Here is a 23,126-nt window from a genome sequence, read left to right as displayed (position 1 = left end):
TGGGTATATGACTGTAAAGGTGAGTATACAGTATGATTGTAAAGGAGACAGAATGTGAGCGTATGGTGGTGTGTTATACAATAGTGTGACTGCAAAAAGAGTGGGTCCCTATGTTGAGTGGGTGCGAAGCTCCTGGAGAGCTGGACACTGGGATCCTCTAACAAGTAGTACTTATGGCCTATGGGAGGCTTTGTAGATGGTACAACCACTTGCATTTTGGCTTTCTTCCCCTGGACCCCAACACTGGCAGCACCAAGTGGCCTTGGGAACTCCAGGAACCAGCCTTTCATCGACTGGGAAAAAACCAACATAAATAGTTAGAAATGGTTTGTAGAGGACCTTGCAAGGGATGATGGGAAAAAGAACCGTATCCTAGCAGGGCAGGTGTAATGTAACAACAGAGATAACCTGGGTCCGGAAGAGTGAGAGAAGCAATAACAAGATTATGCGGATCCAATAGGGAATGAAAGAATATCTAAATTGAGGGTAGTGAAATGGGACAGTGCACAGGAGTTTGCTGCATAGGTAGAGGAAATGGGACAGTACACAGGAAGTTGTTGCATAGGGACAGGAAATGGCACAGTACACAGGAAGTTGTTGCATAGGGAGAGGAAATGGGACGGTACACAAGAATTGTTGCATAGGTAGAGGAAATTGGACAGTATACAGGAAGTTGTATAGGGAGAAGACATGGAAGAGTACACAGGAAGTTGCTGCTTAATGAGAGGAAACAGTTATATCATACAAAAGAAGTCATTCCAGAAGAGAAAAAGAGAGGTCCTGCTGAAAGTTTGACAACTTTTTTTTGCTTCTCAACAGCCTCGCAATGTTGCTGGATTCCGTGGAACTGTGCGATATGCAGCAGTAAATGCACACAAGAACAGGGTGAGTATAGCAATCGAATATTTTATATTCCCTGGTACCTACCTACCTAACATCCTAAACCCCCAGCACCTCCTTACCTAACATCCTACTCTTGCTGGTCCCTTCCTGAGTCAACGCAGCAAACTATCTCAGTGGGAGCTCAGACCTGGTTTCATTTACTAGTACTTAAAAGAAGTCCGTTCTACTCACTCTATTTTCTTCGGATGGGTCTCAGTGTCAGTGACATAACTACATTTCGTAGCTACCCCCCAGGGTTTACTCCCTCTATAGTTACACCACTGGGCGAGCTCTCATATATACTCATATATGTATATTCTGCCTTGTCGTTTGGGGAGTGTCACATGATCACAGCTCCTGTACACAACCTATATCCCTAGCAGAGCTTTTCCTGGAGCCCTATCATTCCACACAGTTTTTAAAAATACGCAATTTTAAAATATGCACATGTTGCTGAGAAGGAATTAGAGGGAACTTTGGGCACACAGCTGGTTTAATGTCCTGCAGAGCTGCATTGTGCGACACATCAGACACGGGGCTATTCACATCCCTACAGCCTGAACATGTAGTATCACACAAAGGCAGATGGAGCAGACTCGGGTTGCTGCAATACTTATGTCCCCCTCGAGTGCGCCTTATAATAACGAGTGTTAAGAGAAAAAAACATATCCAAATCATTATGTTACCTACAATGCTGAATGTTCCCCCATAATTAAGCATTTCAATGGGTGCAAATGATTATCCATAATCATTGGGTGTACAAATGGTATCACTTCTGCACCCATCACTGTCCCTTGCTTCTTATTGTGACCCTTTGTTTTGCCCTGTAGGAGATGGGCCGGCACGACGACCTCTGGTCCTTGTTTTATATGTTAGTTGAGTTTGCTGTTGGGCAACTGCCCTGGAGAAAGATTAAGGACAAGGTAAGGTCTAAATAGTTACCAACCTTCCGGGCATCTCTTATTATTAAGGTGCCAGTGGGAGGGGAATTAATTGCTGCAATTATCATTCAGTGCTGCCGGGAACAGTGTTACAGACCCATTTAACCATGCAGACCCTGCTTCATTTCATTTAACCTTCGGAGTTTGTGTGTAGGGGCCAGAGAAAGGGTCTGTAAATGGGGCCTCTGGGCTGCCAGGTCTGGAGCTACAATGGCGATATTAGTGACCTTACCCTGTCATTTTCTGTGAGACGGGTCCTATAATATTCATGCACAAGATCTGTGCCTTGTCCACCATTTTCCATGTTTTTCACTTGCAGCACTTATGGTTTAAATGTGGGGGTCTCTCTGCTGTGAAAGCAATTGCACCATTGTGTTTTTGTCCCCCACCCAGGAGCAAGTTGGGATGATTAAAGAGAAATATGATCACCGGATGCTACTCAAGCACATGCCATCTGAGTTCCACCTGTTCTTGGAGCACATTTCCAATCTGGACTACTTCACCAAACCAGACTATCAGGTACTCACAGAGCAAGATGACCACACCCACACTGAGTATTGAAAATGGGGTCCAATATTTAATCCCCAAAACTGAATGTCATTGCACTTCCAAACATCAGTGCCTGCAGATGTTCTGCTGCCTCTCCCAGCAATGGCCGCCTACCCTCTGCCATGAATTGGAAACCTATAGTCACATGTGGGAGAATTGGCTGGTAACAAATTGACTTACTTACCCCAAAGCCTTGGGGGCCTTACTAGTGTCATGTGGGTAAATTCCATATTCCATATTACCCTGGATATGACTTAGTGTAGTTTAAATTGATCTTATTCACCAAAATGAATTGTGTGTCCCTAGGTTTAACTATCAGTCCAATACATATGTATGTAGCTCTGTAATGTACACGGAATCATCATCCTATAAGTGTCTCTCTGCCCACAGATGATCATGTCAGTGTTTGAGAGCAGCATGAAGGAACGAGGGATCACAGAGAACGAGGCCTTTGACTGGGAGAAAGGAGGAACAGATATCCTACTCTCCACCAGCTCCTCCACTCCCCCTCAGCAGAACACCCGGCAGACGGCAGCCATGTTTGGGTGAGAATACAGTCTTAACACTATTACTAGTTTTCTGTATGGCATCTCTGGGTCAGGGCCAGGGAGTGTGAGGACACTCTGTGCCACAATATGGCACCTCTGGGGCAGTGTGCGGATCGTATGTGCCACAATATGGCCTCTCTGGGGCCAGTGCAAAGCATTATGGGACCCTCTGTGCCACATCATGGTTCCTTTGTGGCAGAACATGGCATTTTGGGACTCTCTGAGCCACAATTTAGCACCTGTGGGACAGAACCTGGAAATATGGAACTGATTCTTCTCTATCTTTGTAGGGTGGTGAATGTGACTCCAGTACCAGGTGATTTAATGCGGGAAAACACAGAAGATGTCCTGCAGGGAGAGCATCTCAGTGACCAGGAAAATGCCCCACCAGTGCTTCCATGCCGGCCAGCTGACATCACTGGTCAAACACCCAATCTGGGCTTTAATGATACTGAGATTTGGGAAGAGACAGATGTAAATCGCAACAAGCTCAGGATTAGCATCAGCAAGGTATCAGCTTCCTTTATCCAACACATGCCCTGCCCCCTTCCACTCTTACTGCTCCTCCTCCAATCACAGCTCAGCATTAGCAAGGCTCAACTTCCTGTGTTCAACACTTGCCCTGCTCCCCTTGCTGACCCACTCTCTCTGTCTCTTCTTCAACCAGAGCACAGGATTAGCATTAGCAAGGTTTCAACTTCCTGTGTTCAACACATGCCCTGCCCCCTTGATGTCCCACTCTTACTGCTCTTCCAATCCCAGGTCAGGATTAGCATTAGCAAGATATCAACTTCCTGTGTTCAACACTTGCCCTGCTCCCTCGTTGACCCACTCTCACTGCTTATCCAATCACAGCACAGGATTAGCATCAGCAACGCATCAACTTCCTGTGTTTGGCACGAGGCCTGCCCCCCTCGCTATGTCTCTGTCACTACTCCTCCAATCCCAGCATTGAAACTATTAAGGAACAGGCTGCCACTGGTCCAAACCAAAAAGTTGACGACTTGAAGCAATGAATTATTTTAAAGGAATTCAACATCTTTTAATAATCCCAAAAATAGCGTTTTGTGCCACCTTGGGGCACTTAATCACTTGTTCACATACTAAACAACAACACTATAAACAAAGGACACACACACCAAAAGTGATTTTAAAGATTATTTTCTAGTTTATTTTTAACTGAGTAATAGTTAGACTTGACATTATTAGCATTAGTTCCTGCTTTCCATATACATGGATTTGGGTATCTTTGTAGTTCTTCTAAGGCTTGTGCCACTCATAATGGATTCTTGGCCTGCAGGTAAACGCTGGCTGAAAATTCATCCATATGCTCCTGAAAGATTTTGGATGTGCCAGGACCCTCAGCCATTGAGTGGTTCCTTCCTTCAGGTACCTGCACCCGGGCCAACACAAAGGATCGGGAGCAGACACAGAAGAGCAGAGATTTAAGCATAGTGGCTGATTCTTAGCCTGCGTTTATCCACCACTTTGACACTAGCCTAAGTGTAGAACTACATTCAATTTTTTGAAACTAGAGAACCCGGACTGCATAAATTCCCACACAATTTCATCATCCACACTTTAAATAACCTTATCTTCATTTAATAACCTTATCTTCATTTAATAACAGTATCTCCATAAAAAAATGTGATCTGAGTCATGCAGGTCACATTACCCAAGGTTACTTCTCCTTATAATTTACAGTAGTACAGTGCAATATGTCTTTTAAAAGTGATAGCTAGAGATTCCTTTATAACTCAGCCTGCAGCCTTGTGCCTTTATATGGTCACAGAACCCCTCAGTGACTTCTAATATCCTTATCATTTACAGTAGGGGGTACATTATCCCTTATAATACATGAGTGATATTCAGCCATGTGCCTTTATATGGTCACAGAACCCCTCAGTGACTTCCAGTATCCTTCTAAACTACAGCAGTGGATTATGCATTATAATGTGCAGTGTTTTACTTCATGGAGCTCTTTGCCTTTGCTCCATGTTGTGAAATGACACACTTTATTCTGTTTTGCTTTTGTTCCCCTTGCTGTTTATAGTTTTTTTCTAGTGTCTCCCTGTAGTACCTGTTTTTGTGTAACTGTTGCTTTTTTCTGCTCCTCTTAATCTGGCCATTTTACATTACTGCATGATAAAAAGTTGAGGGGTAAAGGGAAGCAGCAAGATCCAAGAGGGAGGGTAAGGGGGCTGAGACTGGAGAGGAATGGGCACAGGGAGAGAGATCGGAGAGTAAAGGGCAAGGGAGCGAGGGCAGGGGAGCTGGACCAGAGGGAGAGGGACAAGGGGAGCAAAACCAGAGAGACTGGGAGAGACATGGGGAGTGAGGCCAAAAGGTGAGGGAGTGAGACTAGAGAGAAAAAAAGGTCCTGTGCCAGAAAAGTAGAGAAACAAGAGGAGGAGGATTGAGTGAGCGCAATGTGTGAAGTAAGAAAGTGCTGAAAGTCAGGCAGGAAGGGGGACAGGGTGGAGGAAGAAGCCTAAATCAGCAAGTCCTGACTCTTTCAGTTTAATATGCCATCCTGCCAGCAATTCGTATTCTTGCTGGTGGGAAGACATTTTGGGGAGATTAGTCACACTTTTTTATGAAGTCGCCAGAAGTTGCCTCACAAGGATACTTCAGGCAACTTCAGTAATCCAAAGCTATTTGTATGCCATCCCACCGGCAATTTTTATTTTTGTCGGCGGGAAGGCATTTCAGGGAGATTAGTCACACTTTATTCCAAAATTGCCTCACAAGGAAACTTCAGGCGACTTTGGAAATCCGAAGCGATTCAAATGCCATCCCGCCGACAATTTGTCGATGGGCGACTAATCTCCCAGTCTGCCACCACTCTAACACACGTAAGAGCACAGGGTGATCAGGAGGTGGGTACACAGACTCCAGTAGGTTGACCCTAGATCAGATTCCCAGTAGGTAGAGACCGGGCTGTTTAGCACATATACATATTCTCCCAGTTCCCTGCAAATGACCTTACCAACACAAACATCTTACCTCCTGTACATGAATGGGTTCTGCCTTGCAGACACAGTGCCTGATGGAAGAGGATCCCAGTCGGGGAGGTTGTCCCAGTTCACCTGTACGGGCTCCTCCAGAATCCCCTACCACCCAGGCTCGTTCCCTCCGCTACAGACGTATCAATAGTCCTGAGTCAGACCGACTATCTACAGCTGACAGGGCAGAGCTGCCAGAGAGAAGGTAGAGAACCTGGGGAGAGGGTAATGGATTGGGGAGGATGATCATTTTATGGTTCTTGATGCTGCTGGAACCCAATGTGGCCAAGTCATTGGAGGAGCCATGCAGGACCTTCTGTTATTAGGTATGGCCACTGTTCATAGTGCAGAAGGATATTTACCCCATGTAAGAATGCTCTCCAGTCCCTGGGCAATGTTTTTGTGCCTAGTCATGGCATTTTCCCTTGTCTGAGGTTGTTGTAGAACTGCTGAACTTTTTAGTAGTTCCCCAATGAGCCGTCTCATTTTTTTTTTTTTTTTTTAAAGTTTGATTTTTGATTTTCAAGGGTAGGGGCAGGGGAGTACATACAACAACTTGGTTCACAGATGGTAGTAATAGTCAACACTTGGTGTTTCCATTATATGGTAGAATAAAGAGTACATAATCATCAGTTCTTGGTATAACAGGTATCAATCCTTGTATGTGATCAATACACTGTGCCTTAATATTTGATTGGTCTGGTTGGCTGGCATAAACCTTAGGATTCTGGGAGCTCAATTGGATTAATGTCTATCCATAGGTCCCATATCTTTTAAAATTTTCCAGGGCAGCCTCTGGCTAAGTAGGAAAGTTTAATGGACGGGAGGGCTTTATTAATTGGATTAAACCATTGGAGCCGCCTCCTTCTAAGGGCAGAGACACACGCAGAGATTTGGGGAGATTCACTCAGAGCGCTTCGTTTGCCGACTCCAAGTGCCATCCCACCAGCAATTTAGATTCTAGCCGGAGGGAAGACAGTTCAGGAGATTAGTCGCCAGGCGACTAGTCTCCCCCGAATCTCCATGTGTGTCTCTGCCCTTGGTGCAATAGATACAAACGGGCTGGTACCAATCAGTTTGCCTAAAGAAAGTAAAAACACCCCAACTCTTGTTTGGGGCCCACACTGCATGGGTCTGAATTTCTCATTACCTCTTTCTGTTCTGTCAGGTCTCGGATGGACCTCCCTGCTTCCCCATCCCGTCAGGTCTGTTCTTCTCAGCCGGCCCAGATGTTGTCCATTGACACTGGGAATGCTGATCGCCAGGGCAGTGGAAGGATGGAAGTTTCTGCCTCAGTGGAACATGAAGCTTTAAGCAATGCCTTTCGCTCGGTGCCGCTGGCAGAGGAGGAAGATTTTGATAGCAAGGAGTGGGTGATCATAGATAAAGAAACTGAGCTCAAGGACTTCCATCCAGGGGCTGAGCCCAGTACTTCTGGGACTACTGATGAAGAGCCTGAGGAGCTGAGACCCTTGGAAGATGGGGAGGATCGACGGAGGCCTGGAGGGGCAGAAGCAGCTGTAAGACCAAAGGTCCATGATGCTAGGCCGAGAGCCATGCAAACAGTAGCAGAGGAAGAGACATCCTCTCGAAATGAGGGGCCAGACAGGCCTGATGCTGCTCCTGGGAGTCCATCACATTCTCATTCTACGTCCTTAACACGGCAGCGGAGACGAGAATCTGATCCAAGCGGACCTCAGAGACAGGTAAGATGAGTGTGTTTACACAATACACAAAAGAATAAGAGCAATACAAAGGCTTTGGTGTTGCACAAATTAAAGTATAACTGGGCATTTCCTGTGTATATTAAAGGACCAGTAACCCCCCAAACATGAAAGGGTTTTTTATTTGTATTTACGTCAAATATAATGTACCAGTACCAACTGCTCTTTTCCTTCAGAGGCTCTAACACACTTATAAAAATACTTAAAGTGGTGGTTCACCTTTAAGTTAACTTTAAGTATTTGAATACAATGGCTAATTCTAAGCAACCTTTAAACTGGCCTTCATTTTTTCTTTTTATAGATTTTGAATTATTTATATAGATTTTGTTTTTCCGGCTTTCTAATGGGGGTCACTGACCCCATCTAAAAAAACAAATGCTCTGTAAGGCTACAAACATATTCTTATGGCTACTTTATTTTACTCATATTTGCATTCAGGTCCTCTCCTATTCTTATGCCAGGTTTTTAGTCAAACAAATGCATGGTTGCTGGAGAAATTTAGACCCTAGCAACCAGATTGGTGAAATTGCAAACTGGAGAGCTGCTGAATCAAATACTAAATGAAAAGCAATCTCAAATTGTCTCAGAATATCATGCGCTACATCATGCTTAAAGTTAATTTAAAGGTGAACGACCCCTTTATATAGAAAACCAATGGAAAAGTTAGTCCCCCATTCTTCAATCAAAGTTCACAGTTCCTCAGGTGGATCCTCAGTTTGAAACACAAATAAGTATACAGGTATGGGACCTGTTATCCAGAATGCTCAGGACCTGGGGTTTTCCGGATAACGTATCTTTCTGTAATTTGGATCTTCATACCTTAAGTCTACTAGAAAATCATGTAAACATTAAATAAACCCAATAGGCTGGTTTTGCTTCTAACAAGGAATAATTTTATCTTAGTTTGGAGAAAGTACAATGGACTATTTTATTATTGCAGAGAAAAAGGAAATCATTCTGAATTATTTGATTATAATGGAGTCTATGGGAGACGGCCTTACCATCATTCGGAACTTTCTGAATAATGGGTTTTCCAGATAACGAATCCCATACCTGTATAAGTAGACGATGCCAAGGGTTAAAAACCCAACCAACTGATCTTGTGCATTAACTCTAACAATTCGTCGCCCGTGTGTTAAGTAACCAGACTTGCTTTTAGTTTACTAGAAACCATGAGTAGATTGAATCAATTTCAATATCTCTAAAGGAGGTCATAGATGTAACAATTATGATCTTTCTTGGAAAAGATGCTTCCAAGAAAGATCATTCGTTTCAATACTCACGTGTAGAGCTGAATAGTCAGATATACATATAGAAACAATAGAATTCTACCTGTATCTGACCATTCAGCACTAACAATGGCCGATGTTTGGGTTCCTTCAAAGGCGCCCGATCAAAATTTTCCGTCCAGCCCGATCGACGAGTCGACCGATATCCAAGTCTTCTGCCGATATCGGTTGGCTCATTTCCCATCATACACACACTGAATATCGTACAAAATTAGTTTTGTACGATATTATCTGTGCGTCTATGACCAGCTTAAGGCAAATAATAAAAATGTCCTAAACCAGCCTAAAATGCAAGTCGTGTGGTTTTGGAGCAGCCTACACATGACTAGTGACAAAGTCATTTATTTACAGAGTCTCCATTTTTGCCAGTAGATCTGTTAGCTTTGTCTGTACCACTAATTCTAAGCCTCATGCAGTGAACACTCGCCCCTCATTGTGCATCTCTGTATGGGCTGAGTGATCTTTAGAGACCAGCGGGGAGTTGCACGGGAGGTGCCCTAACCCTAAGGTTTAACCCTTAGACACAAGAGAGAGAGACACAAGTTGATTTGGGGAAGGCTACTGATTTAGAGCTGAGGCCGGGATTTCCTGGCCTTTAGCCTTTCCAGCCATTACCCCTTTAGCTCCAAGGGCGTGTCCATGCATTTCAGTGCTTTTCTCTGTGTGCAATATCAACTGCAACCAAGAGTCGCCACATCAGGAAGTGCACCCAGCCAAGGACAGGGAAGCACAGAGGCATTCTGGGAATGGTGTGAGTGTGAGGCGTCTGGGGGAGGGGACCCCTGAAGATGCAGCATGTAGCTAGAAGCAGGAAGCCAGTCTCTGCTCTGCCTCACTCCTTTCCTCCGCTCTTCTTGATGTTTTTCAGCCGGAGGAGGACAGATTCTCCCAGAACCCCCTGCCTCGGTACAGCCCCCTGCGCAGACTGGCGTCCTCTGTCTTCTCATCCTCTACTCTGGAGACGGAACATTATCCCCACCCCACTGGCACCTTCATCCAGCGAAGCCGCTCTGCAGAAAGTAGCCCTGTGCGTCTTCCTCACCGCCGGCACCATCCGCTGCCCGCTGGCAATCACAGACTGGTACCATCGGTCTTGCGCATTTCACGCTCCCAGCTTCAGCAAGTGTGGGCCCGCTTCACGCACAAGACATAGTTGTAAGAACCGTCTGTTGGGGCCATAAAGTTGCTGAGGAAGGTGGAAGAATCACTACTGCAATAAAGGAATCCCATAGTGCAATGCAATTTGGGCCCAGTTAGAGGCGGCTGCTGTAAAACGGAATCTGTATCTCTTGATAGAGGTGGGTCTCGGACACCCACATACCCCTAAGACTCACACCTCACCTGGCACTGATTTAAGCAGATATTGCATGTCCCAAATGCTGCAGGATGGTGCACCTAGCACTGTGCATGTCTCGTCTGTCCTAAAGGCGAATAGAGTCCATGTAGCTTCCAGGGGCAACCATGTTCTGCATTCTCACCTATCAGTAATGGACTGGGACTCAAAATGGGCCCTGGCATTTCAAGTACACAGAGGCCCAACCAGTCTCCCACCAGCCCACTCCATAGTGACTGTCTATGGGATCTTACAACATTTCTGGCATTTGCCAGAACTCACAGATTGCCAGTCCGGGCCTGTGGGACCCCCTTAACCAGCACAAGCGCCAACACAGTGTGACCAGTGAGGTTCTTCCATCTTGCCATGTGATCTGGTTGTAGAATTTGAACACGGTGTTCCTAAACATGGCATATGGCCTCCATCATGGGCAGAGTTTCCAGTTCTTCCGCAACCAGCACAGATATATATGTAGAAATTCGAATCCTTTGCAATCTATCACTGTAGCACGGGCAAGGGGGCTGCTTCTGCTGTGACTACCAGACACGATGATGACTAGAAGCAATTGCACCGACTCCTACCGTCTGTCTCACCAAAAGTTGCAAATCAACTTCTGAAAGTTCTGGCAAGCGCCCCATTGACCCAGAAGCTTCTGGAATGGAACTCACACTACAATCAATGCTGCTCTAACAGTGTTACAAAGTATCACTATAAAATTGGGCAAAACTTGAAGAACAGAATAAATGCAAAAAAAAAAAAAAACCAACAACATTTCTTCTTCCTGTTGGTGGTCTCTGGGAGACCCTTTGTACTGCAGGAGGAAGTTCTGAGCTCCCTGGGACTGAGCCACTAAAGCATAGATGCATGCCTGCACCCACCTGGCCCTATATTTTATACCCTGAAGGGCCCAGGCTCTAAACCCTTATACTGCATTTAATGGACTCAGTGCATAGGTTTGTCCTTGAGACTGAAGATGCTGCAGCATAAATCAGTACTGAGTACTGGCATTAGGCTATATCTAAATCAGAGTAGTAACGTATATTGTACAGCGACAGTAACCCATAATAAGGCCATAGGATATGTTCTGCATAAGGCTGTTAGATTGATGAATTAGTAACAATTGTGCGAGTTTGATATACTGGTCTCTCACATGAGAATGCTGCTACCCTAAATACCCCAGAGTGTTTAACTTTGGGGGATAGTGAGGGGGGACGGGGTTAACCTATTGCTTCTCTGCATTCACAGTAGGACTTACAAACCCTTTTTTCCAAATATTATTCAATGGTATGCCTCTTTATGCTCCATGTAACACTCCCTATATTTATGCCTCTATTATTGCCCCAGAATGGTTAAGCATTAAGTCTACCTCCTTTTAGCTCCTACTTCTCTGTTTACTCCTCCCATTTTCTATATAATCCTCCCTATACCTCCTGCTTTTGCTCCATATAACTGTCCCTATTGCTCCATATAACCCTCCCTATAACTGTCCCTATTGCTCCATATATCCCTCTGTATAACTCCTCCTATTGCTCCATATAACCCTTCCTATAACTGCTCCTATTGCTCCATATAACCCTCCCTATAACTGTCCCTATTGCTCCATATATCTGGATTAAACAATTGCAGCAGCACTCCGATGTTTGATCAAACTTTTAATTCGTGCAATAACAGCAATGTTTTGGGCTATTCCAGCCCTTTATCAAGCCTTGATAAAGGGCTGGAATAGCCCAAAACATTTGCTGTTGTTGCACGAATTAAAAGTTTGATCAAACATCGGAGTGCTGCTGCAATTGTTTAATCCATGTGTAGAGAACCTGTGCAGAGAGGAGTACAGTGTGCACCCGAGGCTTCAAACAGCGAGTTGTGTGAGTGTGGCACTTTATTTTTGACTTTGTATATTGCTCCATATATCCCTCCCTATAACTGCTTCTATTGCTCCATATATCCCTCCCTATAACTGCTCCTATTGTTCCATATAACCCTTCCTATAACTGCTCCTATTGCTCCATATAACCCTTCTTATAACTGCTTCTATTGGTCCATATATCCCTCCCTATAACTGCTTCTATTGGTCCATATATCCCTCCCTATAACTGTTCCTATCACTCCATATATTCCTCCCTATAACTCCTCCTATTGCTCCATATAATCCACCCTATAACTGCTCCTATTGCTCCGTATATCCCTCCCATATAATCCACTTTATAACTCCTCCTATTGTTTCATATTACCCTTCCTTTAACTCCTCTTATTGTGCCATATAACCCTCCCTATAATTGCTCCTTATAATTCCCCTTATAACTCCTCCTATCTCTTCCTGTAATGGCCCCTGCTCAATATTACTCCTCACAGTCTCTGCTTCTTGCCCCTTTTACTGCTATTAATGCTTTCTGTTTCTGGGATCCAGTCACTCAATGTAAAATATTAGATTTGTTCATGTTTCACTAAAATGGGCACATTTTTTGCACCCAATGGGTCTGTCTGTATGATTGATTACTGTACAATTCTGTGTATTGCACATATACTGGTGTGTTGGAGCAGTATGGGCAGGGCTGAGGGTTCTGAGGTTGAGTCTCACTCACCTAGCTAGAGATGATTAGAGGGTGATTGATAAAACGGGGTGGTGGTTATTACTCCCTGCTTTGTGGGATAAGTTCCCATGATCTAGTTTTGTGTCTGAAGGAAATGACTGTACACATCAGGTACAGGAAGTGGGAGTGTAAGTTTTTGTATATGGGACTTATAAAATTGTTCACAGTGATACAGTAACTGCATTAGCTAGAGACTGGGTGGGTGCCTCAAAGGCACACAGGTGGGTGATACACAGTGCTTGGGTCAATGTACATAAGTGCCAATGCCCATATACATACCAATAAAACTAAATACATTTTTATACCACCCTTGATATGGGTATGTTGGTCTGATGATGCCCTCCCATATCTTTGTGCCATGGATTCCCATATCTTTGTGCCATGGATTCCCATTTCTTTGTGCCATGGATTCCCATTTCTTTGTGCCATGGATTCCCATTTCTTTGTGCCATGGATTCCCATATCTTTGTGCCATGGATTCCCATTTCTTTGTTCCATGGATTCCCATAACTTTGTGCCATGGATTCCCATAACTTAGTGCCATGGATTCCCATATCTTTGTGCCATGGATTCCCATATCTTTGTGCCATGGATTCCCATTTCTTTATGCCATGGATTCCCATAACTTTGTGCCATGGATTCCCATAACTTTGTGCCATGGATTCCCATAACTTAGTGCCATGGATTCCCATATCTTTGTGCCATGGATTCCCATTTCTTTGTGCCATGGATTCCCATATATTTGTGCCATGGATACTGATCAGTTTGTCAGTTGGGTAAGTTTGACCATTTCAACTGGGATCGTTATCAGTGTCATTTGGAGCTGACTATAACAGTCGTACAATTGTCTCTCACATCTGCTGGATTCTGCTCAGTGTGTAAGTGGTTCCTACCTGCCCAATTAACCATCCAATTGTTCATTGTGAATCCAAATTGTGATGTTTATGGCCTTATGCGGGCTCTTGGTGGTGGGACACGGGTTCAGTTTTGAAAAAGCTGAAGATGGATATTCCTTATTGAGCTATTCTGGTGTAGATGAATATTGTGAGAGAAAGTTTACAAGGAGTAAGAGGGCAGCAGCTGGGGTAGGTTTAAAAGCATGGTGGTTGTCAATGGGACACAAGAGACTACAAGTTGAGGGGGAGCAAATGTCTTTGGATGTCAGTAGTGGAGGAACTGGTAAAGATAGAACGAAGGGGAGAGGAGGGGTTCTGGGAGTGTAAGGATTAATGACAGATTAATTGTTGGGATCTCTATAGACCCCCTCATCTGAGTGACAAGGGGGTCTATAGAAGCTCAGCTATTAAGTGGGACAAGTTATTACAATGGGGAATTTTAAACACACTTATTGACTGGATTAACCATTTACTGCATCACAATGTAATTTGGAAAGTGTTGAGCCCCAACCAGAAATGAATGGAATATCCGGGAGCTACCAAACATACTATTGTCTCATTTCATATGTGTAACAAAAACAAACACACACTGACTTCAGAAATTACACTACATTTGAACTTCAGTGAGACAAAAATGTTTTCCTTTATAATTACTCTATATTGCTCTACTCTATCAGTAGTAAAAATATACAGTTGAGTGTGGGTCCATTAAAAATGATATATTTTGCTTACAGGGCACTGTTTTTGCTTAATGATTATTTTCCTCAATATAACACTGTCTGAGGACTTGCATTGTAGTAGTACAGAAGGCTTAGCACAAACAAAGTTGGCACATGACATGGTCCTTCAACATCTAGGGTTGGCTACAAAACACGAAAGATCTTTAAAGAGCAGCACAAAACCCACCAATGTGGGAGTTCTCTCACTAACCACTGAATGTGTAAAACACCAGCTCTAAGATGCAATAACCCTGTTGTAAGTGTGTGGAAATCCTGAGCCTGTAATGAGCCTTGGTTTGTTGGTCTGGTCTCTGCTGGTAAGTGTATACTCACAGTCATAGGGAAACCGAAAAGAAGCGCTTACTGTAGGGTCGGGGGCAAGAAAAACTGCAGTATCAGCAGCATCACAATTAATATTTATTAAGTGCAAGCTAATTAGACTAATAATATCGCAAATGACCAAACATAGTTTGCAGATATAGGAAGCTTAGATGGTCCTCACAAGAGCTTACAATCTAAAGGTTGAGGAGCAATCAACATAGGTTGTTGGTGAGAATGAGTTATTACATTTAGAAGTACATTGACTTCAGAGGATCTAGGGTGTGTCAGCACTCCAGGTGGGTCTTTACTGAGCATTGGAGAGAAGCGAAAGATTCGTAGGAGAGGTCAGAAGTAGAACATTGTGGAAATCGTTTATAAATATTGGGCACTAACTCATGGTAGCCAACCAAATGCTTGTTTTCATTGTTCTACCTGCAGTTGGCTAAGCACTGATTGGTTGCTATGGTTTTCTGGCCAGGGGCATATTTGCCTAGTTTTTATAAATGATTTGACCATTTATTCCATATGCAAATTAGAACCCCTGTATTATTTATCATGGGGCAAAATTTGAAGGCGATTCTAGGAGATGCTGCCCCTGTTAAACCTATAATTATTATTATTTTTCTTTAAGTGATTCCCCATTGGCCAATATAAGCTCTAGAGATCCATAGATAAGGTTCAGAGAAAATTCTGATGTTTGCCATTAGCTTAAAATCACTGATTATATTTTCTTTCAATGCAGGTTCTCAGCCTGAAGCACCTGGAGTTGAATGCTGTGCCCAGGGTGGTGCCTTTAAGTTTGCCTTACCAAGATTTCAAGAAGGACATATCTGACAGCAAGGAAATGCTGCGGGTCCCACTCCGAATCAAGCGAGTGGACTTCTCTAGTGTGGTCCTGCCGGCTGTGTATGCTACAGAGCCTCATATCATCATTAATGGGCGGGCCCCACATCAGCAAGAGGAGGAAGAGGCTGAAGAAGAGGCAGAATTTTTAGGAGAAGATCTTGAACTCCAAAGTGGATCCAGCAGTGTGGTAAGCCAGAAGAGCACCGAACGCAGCCAGGAAGGAGCTCCCTCCACCCTGTTGGCTGATGACCAGAAGGATTCGAGGGGTAAAGCCTCCACAGCAGAGAATGATTTGGAGCTGGAAGAGGGATCAAAGACCTTAGTGCTGTTTTCCCCTGGGGACATAAAAAGGTCCCCAGTTACTAATGAACTGATGCCTGAGGTTGATCTAGGAACTCTTGCTGTGCTGACCCCACAAGCGGAGAGGCTGCAGCCCCTAGGTAGCCAACTGGATGTCTCTGAACCAGGGACTTTATCCTCTGTTCTCAAATCAGAACCCAAACCATATTGCTCAGTATCTGCTACCACTTCCTCCCCCTTTACCAAAGTTGAACGTACGTTTGTTCATATTGCCGAAAAGACACATTTAAACGTCATGTCTTCCAATGGACAGCTCTTGAGGCTCGATGAACACTGCACCCCAGGGCAGTTTGAAGAGCCCATTATTGAAGAAGAAACAGAGGACCACGAGCAACTAAGAGAGAATGGAAACCTCAATTCTGCAGTGGAAATGGGAGAGATGGACAGCTGTGCTGTGTCAGCAAGCCCTGCCAATATCTTAGCTGAACCTCAAATAGTGCCCAGTGTAGGCAATGGAATCAATGTATCCCAGTCACAGCTGGTTAAAGAACCCATCAACGTGACTTGTGAAGAGGTTACTGAGCAGGAACAGAAAGATTTTGTATTTGCCACTGATCGCCTTAAAGAAACCAAGCAATGCCCCAGCAAGAGCATTAACAAACCTACTGGGCTTCACTTCAGGAGCAGAATCCCTGTGTTTTTATCTGAAGAAGATACCGGGTCAGATCAGTCCATGTCACATTCAGCCAAAGAAAGGTTCCATAAAAGGACCAAACAGTTGGATTTAGCCCGCCTGGTAATGGAAAAAAGGCAGCTGAGGCTGCAAAGATTGGCTTCTGCAGGCTCATCTTCTGCCTCTTCCAGTGATGACAGGAGGAGGACATCAGAAACTCTTTCCACCACAGGCTCGGAGGAGGACACGCATGATTCCGATGACTCTGTCCCAAGGAAGGTGGGAAAGGAGAAAGTTGTTCCTCCAAGAAAAGAAGATGGAGCAATCAGTGTCCGAAGCAAAATTCCCCGTCCCATTACTCCAGTGAAGAGCATCTACCCAGTGGTTCCACCAGTATCAACCAGTAGCAACCTAAGAGAATCTTTAATGGCACAGCGGTAAGAAACTACTGGCTTTATTAATATCTGTGGGGTCAGTATAAAAGAATAGAACACTTTCCCCTAGTCTAGAGAAAATGTTTAGGACAGTGTCATTTACAAGCTGTTATTAGAAAAATAGAGGCGTGTGGTCCCTTTGAGCAGGAAGACAGAGGGCAGATTGATGCTGGGGTACATTCAGCAGAGCAGAGAACTGAACCTGGTTAGGGTGCCATAGACATAGCACTGCCTTAATACCATTCAGGAGATAATCTAATGCTACTCATGTTTATTGCTCGGAGGCACGTTGGCTCTGGAGAGTATTTTCATTAAACAAAAGAGTCAACGAGACAAGGGGTTGTTATGTTTCTGCTGCTTTTGGGTATCACCCCCTATTTCTTTCTTTGAACCTAATGACAGATAGATATCTACGTATACAGTGTCCGCAGGGCAGGACTTGGGATGCGGGGACTTTTCATAAAGAAGCAATCTACCATGACACAAAGACAAGTTTTATTTGAAACCAATCAGATATCACCCTTGTTACTTCTCACCAGCGGTGAAACTCAGAAATCGGACACATTTTCTCAGAAGAGAGGAGTCACAAGGATGTCCTCATATGCCGGTCTCCGTGTCTACTGCCCCTTTAGATTTAAATATCCCCAAGGCTGTCATGCATATTGGTCAAGTGTTCCACACCTGCTGGTCCCATATTTGTTCTAACAGCCAAACAGTGTAAGGGATTGTATGTGAGTAAAGGTACAGGCTATTACTGGGACCCCACATATAGCGGAGCTTCTCCAACCACAAAATGATAAATTCAAAAGAGAAATTACAGAGGGTTATAAATGGGCACACATTTCCTCATGCTATTTTAAAATATCACAATGACACTCAAATATAGGGTTGTGTTCAGAATAATAGCAGTGTGTTTGAAAAAGTAAAGCTCAAAATCCTTATAACAACTTTTATTTCCACACACACACATGCATTGGGAACACTGCACTTTCTATTCCAAATCAAAGCAATTAAGAAACATTTATGAAATTTGTATTATTCCTTTACAGAAAGTGAAGTAAAGGAAATATTAGACAGTTCTGCATTCTTCTTTACAAACTCATTCACTGTATAAACTGGAAATTTTTTCAAGATTTTGCTTTCCTTTGAATGTCTGAACTAATATTGAGTTGTATAATCAGTGTTTGTGAGAACTGCTGCACATCTGTGTTACATGGAGTCCACCAACTTCCAACAACCTGTTACATTCCACAATTCTTCTGTATTTTCCTATTGGATTAAGGTCCGGGGATTGGGCTGGCCACTACATAACGTCAATCTTGTTGGTCTTGGACCAAGATGTTGCTCATTTACTGCTGTGTTTGGGGTTGTTGTCTTGTTGAAACCCCCATTTCAAAGGCAATTCCTCTTCAGCATAATACAACATGATCTCTTCGAGTATTTTAATGTAATGAAACTGATCCATGGCCCCTGGTATGAGATAAATAGTCCCAACAGCATAGTATGAGAAACATCCCCATATCATGATGGTTGTGCCCCCGGCTTCACTCTGTACTGTGACTTGAATTCAGTGTTTGGGGGTCGTCTGACAAATTGTCTGTGGCCCCTAGACCCAAAAATAACAATCTTGCTTTCATCAGTCCACAAAATGTTGTGCAATTTCTCTTTAGACCAGTCAATGTGTTCTTTGGCAAATTGTAAGCTCTTCAGCACATCTTTTTTTCAACAATGGGACTTTGCTGGGGCTTCTTGCCAATAGTTTGGCTTCACATAGTCGTCTTCTAATTGTAACAATATCACAGGTCAACTTTACACCTTCTTTTATCTTCCTGGAGTTGACAATTGGCTTTGCCATTTTGGTTCTTCTCGTATTCATTTGAGTGTTTTACATTTTCTCCACATCTTTCAGGTTTTGGTGCCATTTTAAAGCATTTTAGCTGATCAGACTGTCATTTTCTGCACTTCTTTATATGTTTTCCCCTCTTCAATCAACTTTTTAATCAAAGTGCTCTGTTCTTCTGAATAATGTCTGGAATGAGCCCGAAACATGTCGTGTGGACCATAATAAATTTGCACTTTAGCAGTTAAACCTGTCCTTCTGTTCCACAATTTGAATTTATAATGTCTGGAACAAGCCATTTTACTCAGATTTTCAGAGAGAAATGCTCTATAACCAGCAGCACAACATTTGCTCCTTCCTTCTTAAATAAGAGCTGTAATTGGCACCTGTTTTTGAACTAATTGAACTCCACACTGCTATTATTTGGAACAAGCTATTATTATTTGGAACACTGCTTTTATTTGAAACAAGCCTCAATTAATGATTCAATGACACAGAATCAGCAGCAGGTCACAACTGTTGGGTCTGTTGATTTTCTATTACTCTTCTACACCTACTAGTAAATGATTTGCCTTCTTTATAAGGGAAATTTTGGCAAATATAGACCTCTTTAAGGGTATTAACCCAAAGGCTTTTATAGTCCAATGTAATAGTTGTAAATTTAGCTAATTTATCTATCTGCCAAACAGTCCCAGTCACTTATTAGTGGCACCACTACCGTTACATGGTGCATCGTCCCCAGTTATTGGGATACTTTCGCCCTTATCTGCCCTTATTGCTGCATAGTGTCTCGCAATAGCCTCGTGCATGCTCCCCATGTTATGCCAGTTCCCTTCCTCCATCCTACCGAAACACAAAACCAATGTGCGTTACGACACCAGCTTCTTCCGGAATTTAGAGGACTAAATATGTATATGGTGGAGAGTGTCATTGTGATGAATGTGGTTGTACCAAATAATATATGGTTGTATCAATATAATAATAACAGCCTAATGGTCAGATTATATACAAAATAGCTGCCACAATAAGATCCTGTGAGCCAGTTCTCGTACTCACTTCTCGTTCAGCCCATGGACCAGGCACAATTCTATTGCAGCAATTAGAATCTCTTACTTCCAGTCAAGTCTGGGAACTCCATCCAGTGGCAAGGCTGGTACATTCCCTGATATCAGACCCCTGATATTTGGGGCCCATTATGTCGTATTGTATAGAACTTCATATTGTACCTAATCAACCCCCACCACTTGCTGCCCTGGTTGGATATAGGGAAGGACTAATCCCAAATGTGATATCTCTTGTACATTAGCTATTGTTTTGTGAATTTCATTGGGTCTGAGATCATTAAGAACTGAAGGTTCTCAGGGCCATTTCTCTCACTGAATTTACTCTACTGACTCTTACTTCTGTCATGCTTTGTGTCTCCTTAAAGGTTCCAGCTCCCAAGATCTGCAGTTAGTGGAGGTGTAAGCTCTTCTACTGAGTTCAGGCCCAAAGCCCTGAATATGAGGTTTCCTCCCCTATCCAGTCCAATATCTAGCAGAAGCAATGTGAAGAGAGCCAGCCGTGTTCCTCCCAAAAGTCCAGAGGATCCTGCACGAACACTTGGTGCATCTTCACGGAGTCAATCGCTTTCAAGAACCGAAAGTCCATCCCCATCACAACAAAAAAGGCCAACTGCCAGTACCCCCCGAGTATATACTTCCCCAAAGCTCCAACCCCGGGCACAGACCCAGGGGGAATGCCCAGCAACTCCAGCATTTCCACGGAAAGGACAAAGACTAAAAGTCCAAACATCAAGTCTGGCAACCAAAGGAAGGCAAGTTGCTGGGGATGGTAGATAATGGCACCCATCATGGTACCTGGGTTCACATCCTACAGTAGCCATAGAACGGACCAGGAGGGAAAAGTGCAATGCTTTGCTCACTTTCTAAAGCTTAATACATGCGCTTTCGGAGACATGCTCCCACCCGCAGGAGGACTAAGCCAATCAGCAGGGAATATGGGAGTTTTTTTAGAACTCTACATCCAACACTGGGGCTTTTATGCAGTAACATTGGTGGTAAGATAATGGATTAATGCACAGACCTACTAACTTTGGTTAGAGATGGGAGAATCCCCTTTCTAGTCCTGGTGGGGCAGTGCTCCTGTGTATCTGCACTGCCCAACATACCTTGGCCATACATGTAAGATCCTCCGCAGCATTGGTGGGAAAATAACCAATCAATGCTCTGTTTTGGCAGCACAGCCCTATGCACCATAGGCAGACATATAAAACTCACCCCCATAGGATTGGCAGGAATATAACAATCAATTCTTCTGTTTAGCAGCACATTCCTACACACCGTGGGCAGACATGTAAGAACCACCCCGCTCTAGGATTTGTGGAATTATAACCAATCAGTGCTCCTGTTTAGCAGCACCGCTCTACACACCATAGTACATACATGACAATGCTCTTCTTTTGCGCCCCAGCTCCAGGATCATTAATTATCCAATTGAAAGCTTTACGTTAAACAGTCACACTGGGTTTACTCTCATTACCCACATTGGTTTCACCTACAACATCTTAACTGGATCCATAATGGCTTATATTTCCCATGTATAACCATTTCAGTGACCCCCATCTCACATACATTGTGCTTCCCTAGTGAAATTAAGCTTTGCCTTTGCAAATGGACCCAGGGATCCACAATTTCCCTATCAGAGGGGTCTGAACCCCTCTCTAGACTGAGAGGGGTTTTATTGTTTGGATATATGTCCACTTTATACAACACCAACAAATTCCCACAGTGCTTCAGTCATGTTGTACAAACACGCTCCGTGCCGTGTCCATCACACAAGGCCAGTGAGGGTAACCAGAGAGCGGCCATGGTTGTATCATATGTACCGTGTCTGCACTGAAGGGTAAATCACATTTTGGCACTCAATAGAAAGATCCAAAGTCGTTCTTTTGTCGTTTCTAGTAAAAGTTCTAGCCCGATATAGCCAACCTGAGAATATTGATGTTTTTATCTACAGGTTAGACAACAGGGCAAAATTGGTTGGTTGGGTAAAACTGTGGGCAATAATTTGGGGTTATTCAGTATAATGATCGGCCATGTACAGGAATTAGGAATGGACTGTTGGAGGCCGGGCTTGCACTTGCTCAGATCAGTATCCCGATGCTATGAATGGTACATGACTGGTTGCTAACCCAATCCAACTATATTACTCTCACTGCAAAACTCAATGACTGGGGCAATGCCCCAACGTTTACACACTTCGAGCTGAATGTAACCCCCACCATCTTATTCCCACCGGATGTTGTCCTTCCCACAGGCATGACAGTGGGGCCAGAGCCACTCTGTGAAAAGGACTCCCCCAGTCCAACTGTAGGGGGACCAGCTATATCATGCTTATTCTTTCCATCAAACCATCCCATAATATCAATAAACAAAGCCTGCTGTAAAGTCTGCCATTTCCTTGTGTTGGATCGGGGCAAATAATGGGATGTACATTATGGCAAAATGATAGGGGGGTAAGAATCAGAGATTCTGGGTTATGCGCAAGGCTTCCTATGCTCTTTCCATTCTAGGGGCCATATCAGAACCCAGTCACATAAACATTATTCAATCAGTGGCTCTTTAGCTGTTGTTATAAATATAAATGGCGCAGTAATGAAATAGAGAAAGTACAGAGAAAAGCAACTAAGCTGATAAGGAAATGGAAGGGCTTGGTTATGAGAAGGCTGGGCAAGTTGGGATTAGTTTCACCTGAGAAGAGGCAGTTAAGGGAGATATGATCACTATATATAAATATATAAGGGGATATGATCACTATATATAAATATATAAGGGGCATATGATCACTATATATAAATATATAAGGGGATATGATCACTATATATAAGGGGATATGATCATTATATATAAATATATAAGGAGATATGATCACTATATATATAAATATATAAGAGGAAATTGATCACTAATATAAAAATATATATAAGGGGATATGATCAGTGTATAAATATATAAGGAGATATGATACTATTATAAATATATAAGGGGATATGATCATATATATAAAGGGATATGAATCATTATTATAAATATATAAGGGGTATATGATACTATTAAAGAATATGAAGGGAAATATAAATATATAAGGGGATATGATCAGTATATATAATATATAAGGGGATTAAGATCACTATATATCAAATATATAAGGGGGATTGATCATATATATAATAT

General features: G+C 43.3%; 1 protein-coding gene across 1 annotated transcript in view; it reads left to right on the top strand.

Annotated features, from left to right (window-relative positions):
• Nucleotides 1-22,340, top strand: part of ttbk1.S (tau tubulin kinase 1 S homeolog) — a 41,574-nt gene extending 19,234 nt beyond the window's left edge. Inside the window, exons 7-15 of the mRNA XM_018264854.2 lie at nucleotides 820-885; nucleotides 1,713-1,805; nucleotides 2,217-2,342; nucleotides 2,763-2,917; nucleotides 3,211-3,430; nucleotides 5,958-6,130; nucleotides 7,094-7,631; nucleotides 15,541-17,054; nucleotides 20,321-22,340. Coding sequence (XP_018120343.1) covers nucleotides 820-885; nucleotides 1,713-1,805; nucleotides 2,217-2,342; nucleotides 2,763-2,917; nucleotides 3,211-3,430; nucleotides 5,958-6,130; nucleotides 7,094-7,631; nucleotides 15,541-17,054; nucleotides 20,321-20,732 — 3,297 coding nt within the window. The 3' untranslated portion in view covers nucleotides 20,733-22,340. The remainder of the gene's footprint in view (nucleotides 1-819; nucleotides 886-1,712; nucleotides 1,806-2,216; nucleotides 2,343-2,762; nucleotides 2,918-3,210; nucleotides 3,431-5,957; nucleotides 6,131-7,093; nucleotides 7,632-15,540; nucleotides 17,055-20,320) is intronic.
• The last annotated feature ends 786 nt before the right edge of the window (nucleotides 22,341-23,126 follow it).

The sequence above is a fragment of the Xenopus laevis genome, chromosome 5S (genome assembly GCF_017654675.1).
Source record: "Xenopus laevis strain J_2021 chromosome 5S, Xenopus_laevis_v10.1, whole genome shotgun sequence".
Taxonomy (NCBI): domain Eukaryota; kingdom Metazoa; phylum Chordata; class Amphibia; order Anura; family Pipidae; genus Xenopus; species Xenopus laevis.
Note: the sequence above shows the minus strand (reverse complement) of the source record. Positions and strands in the feature narration are given on the sequence as shown.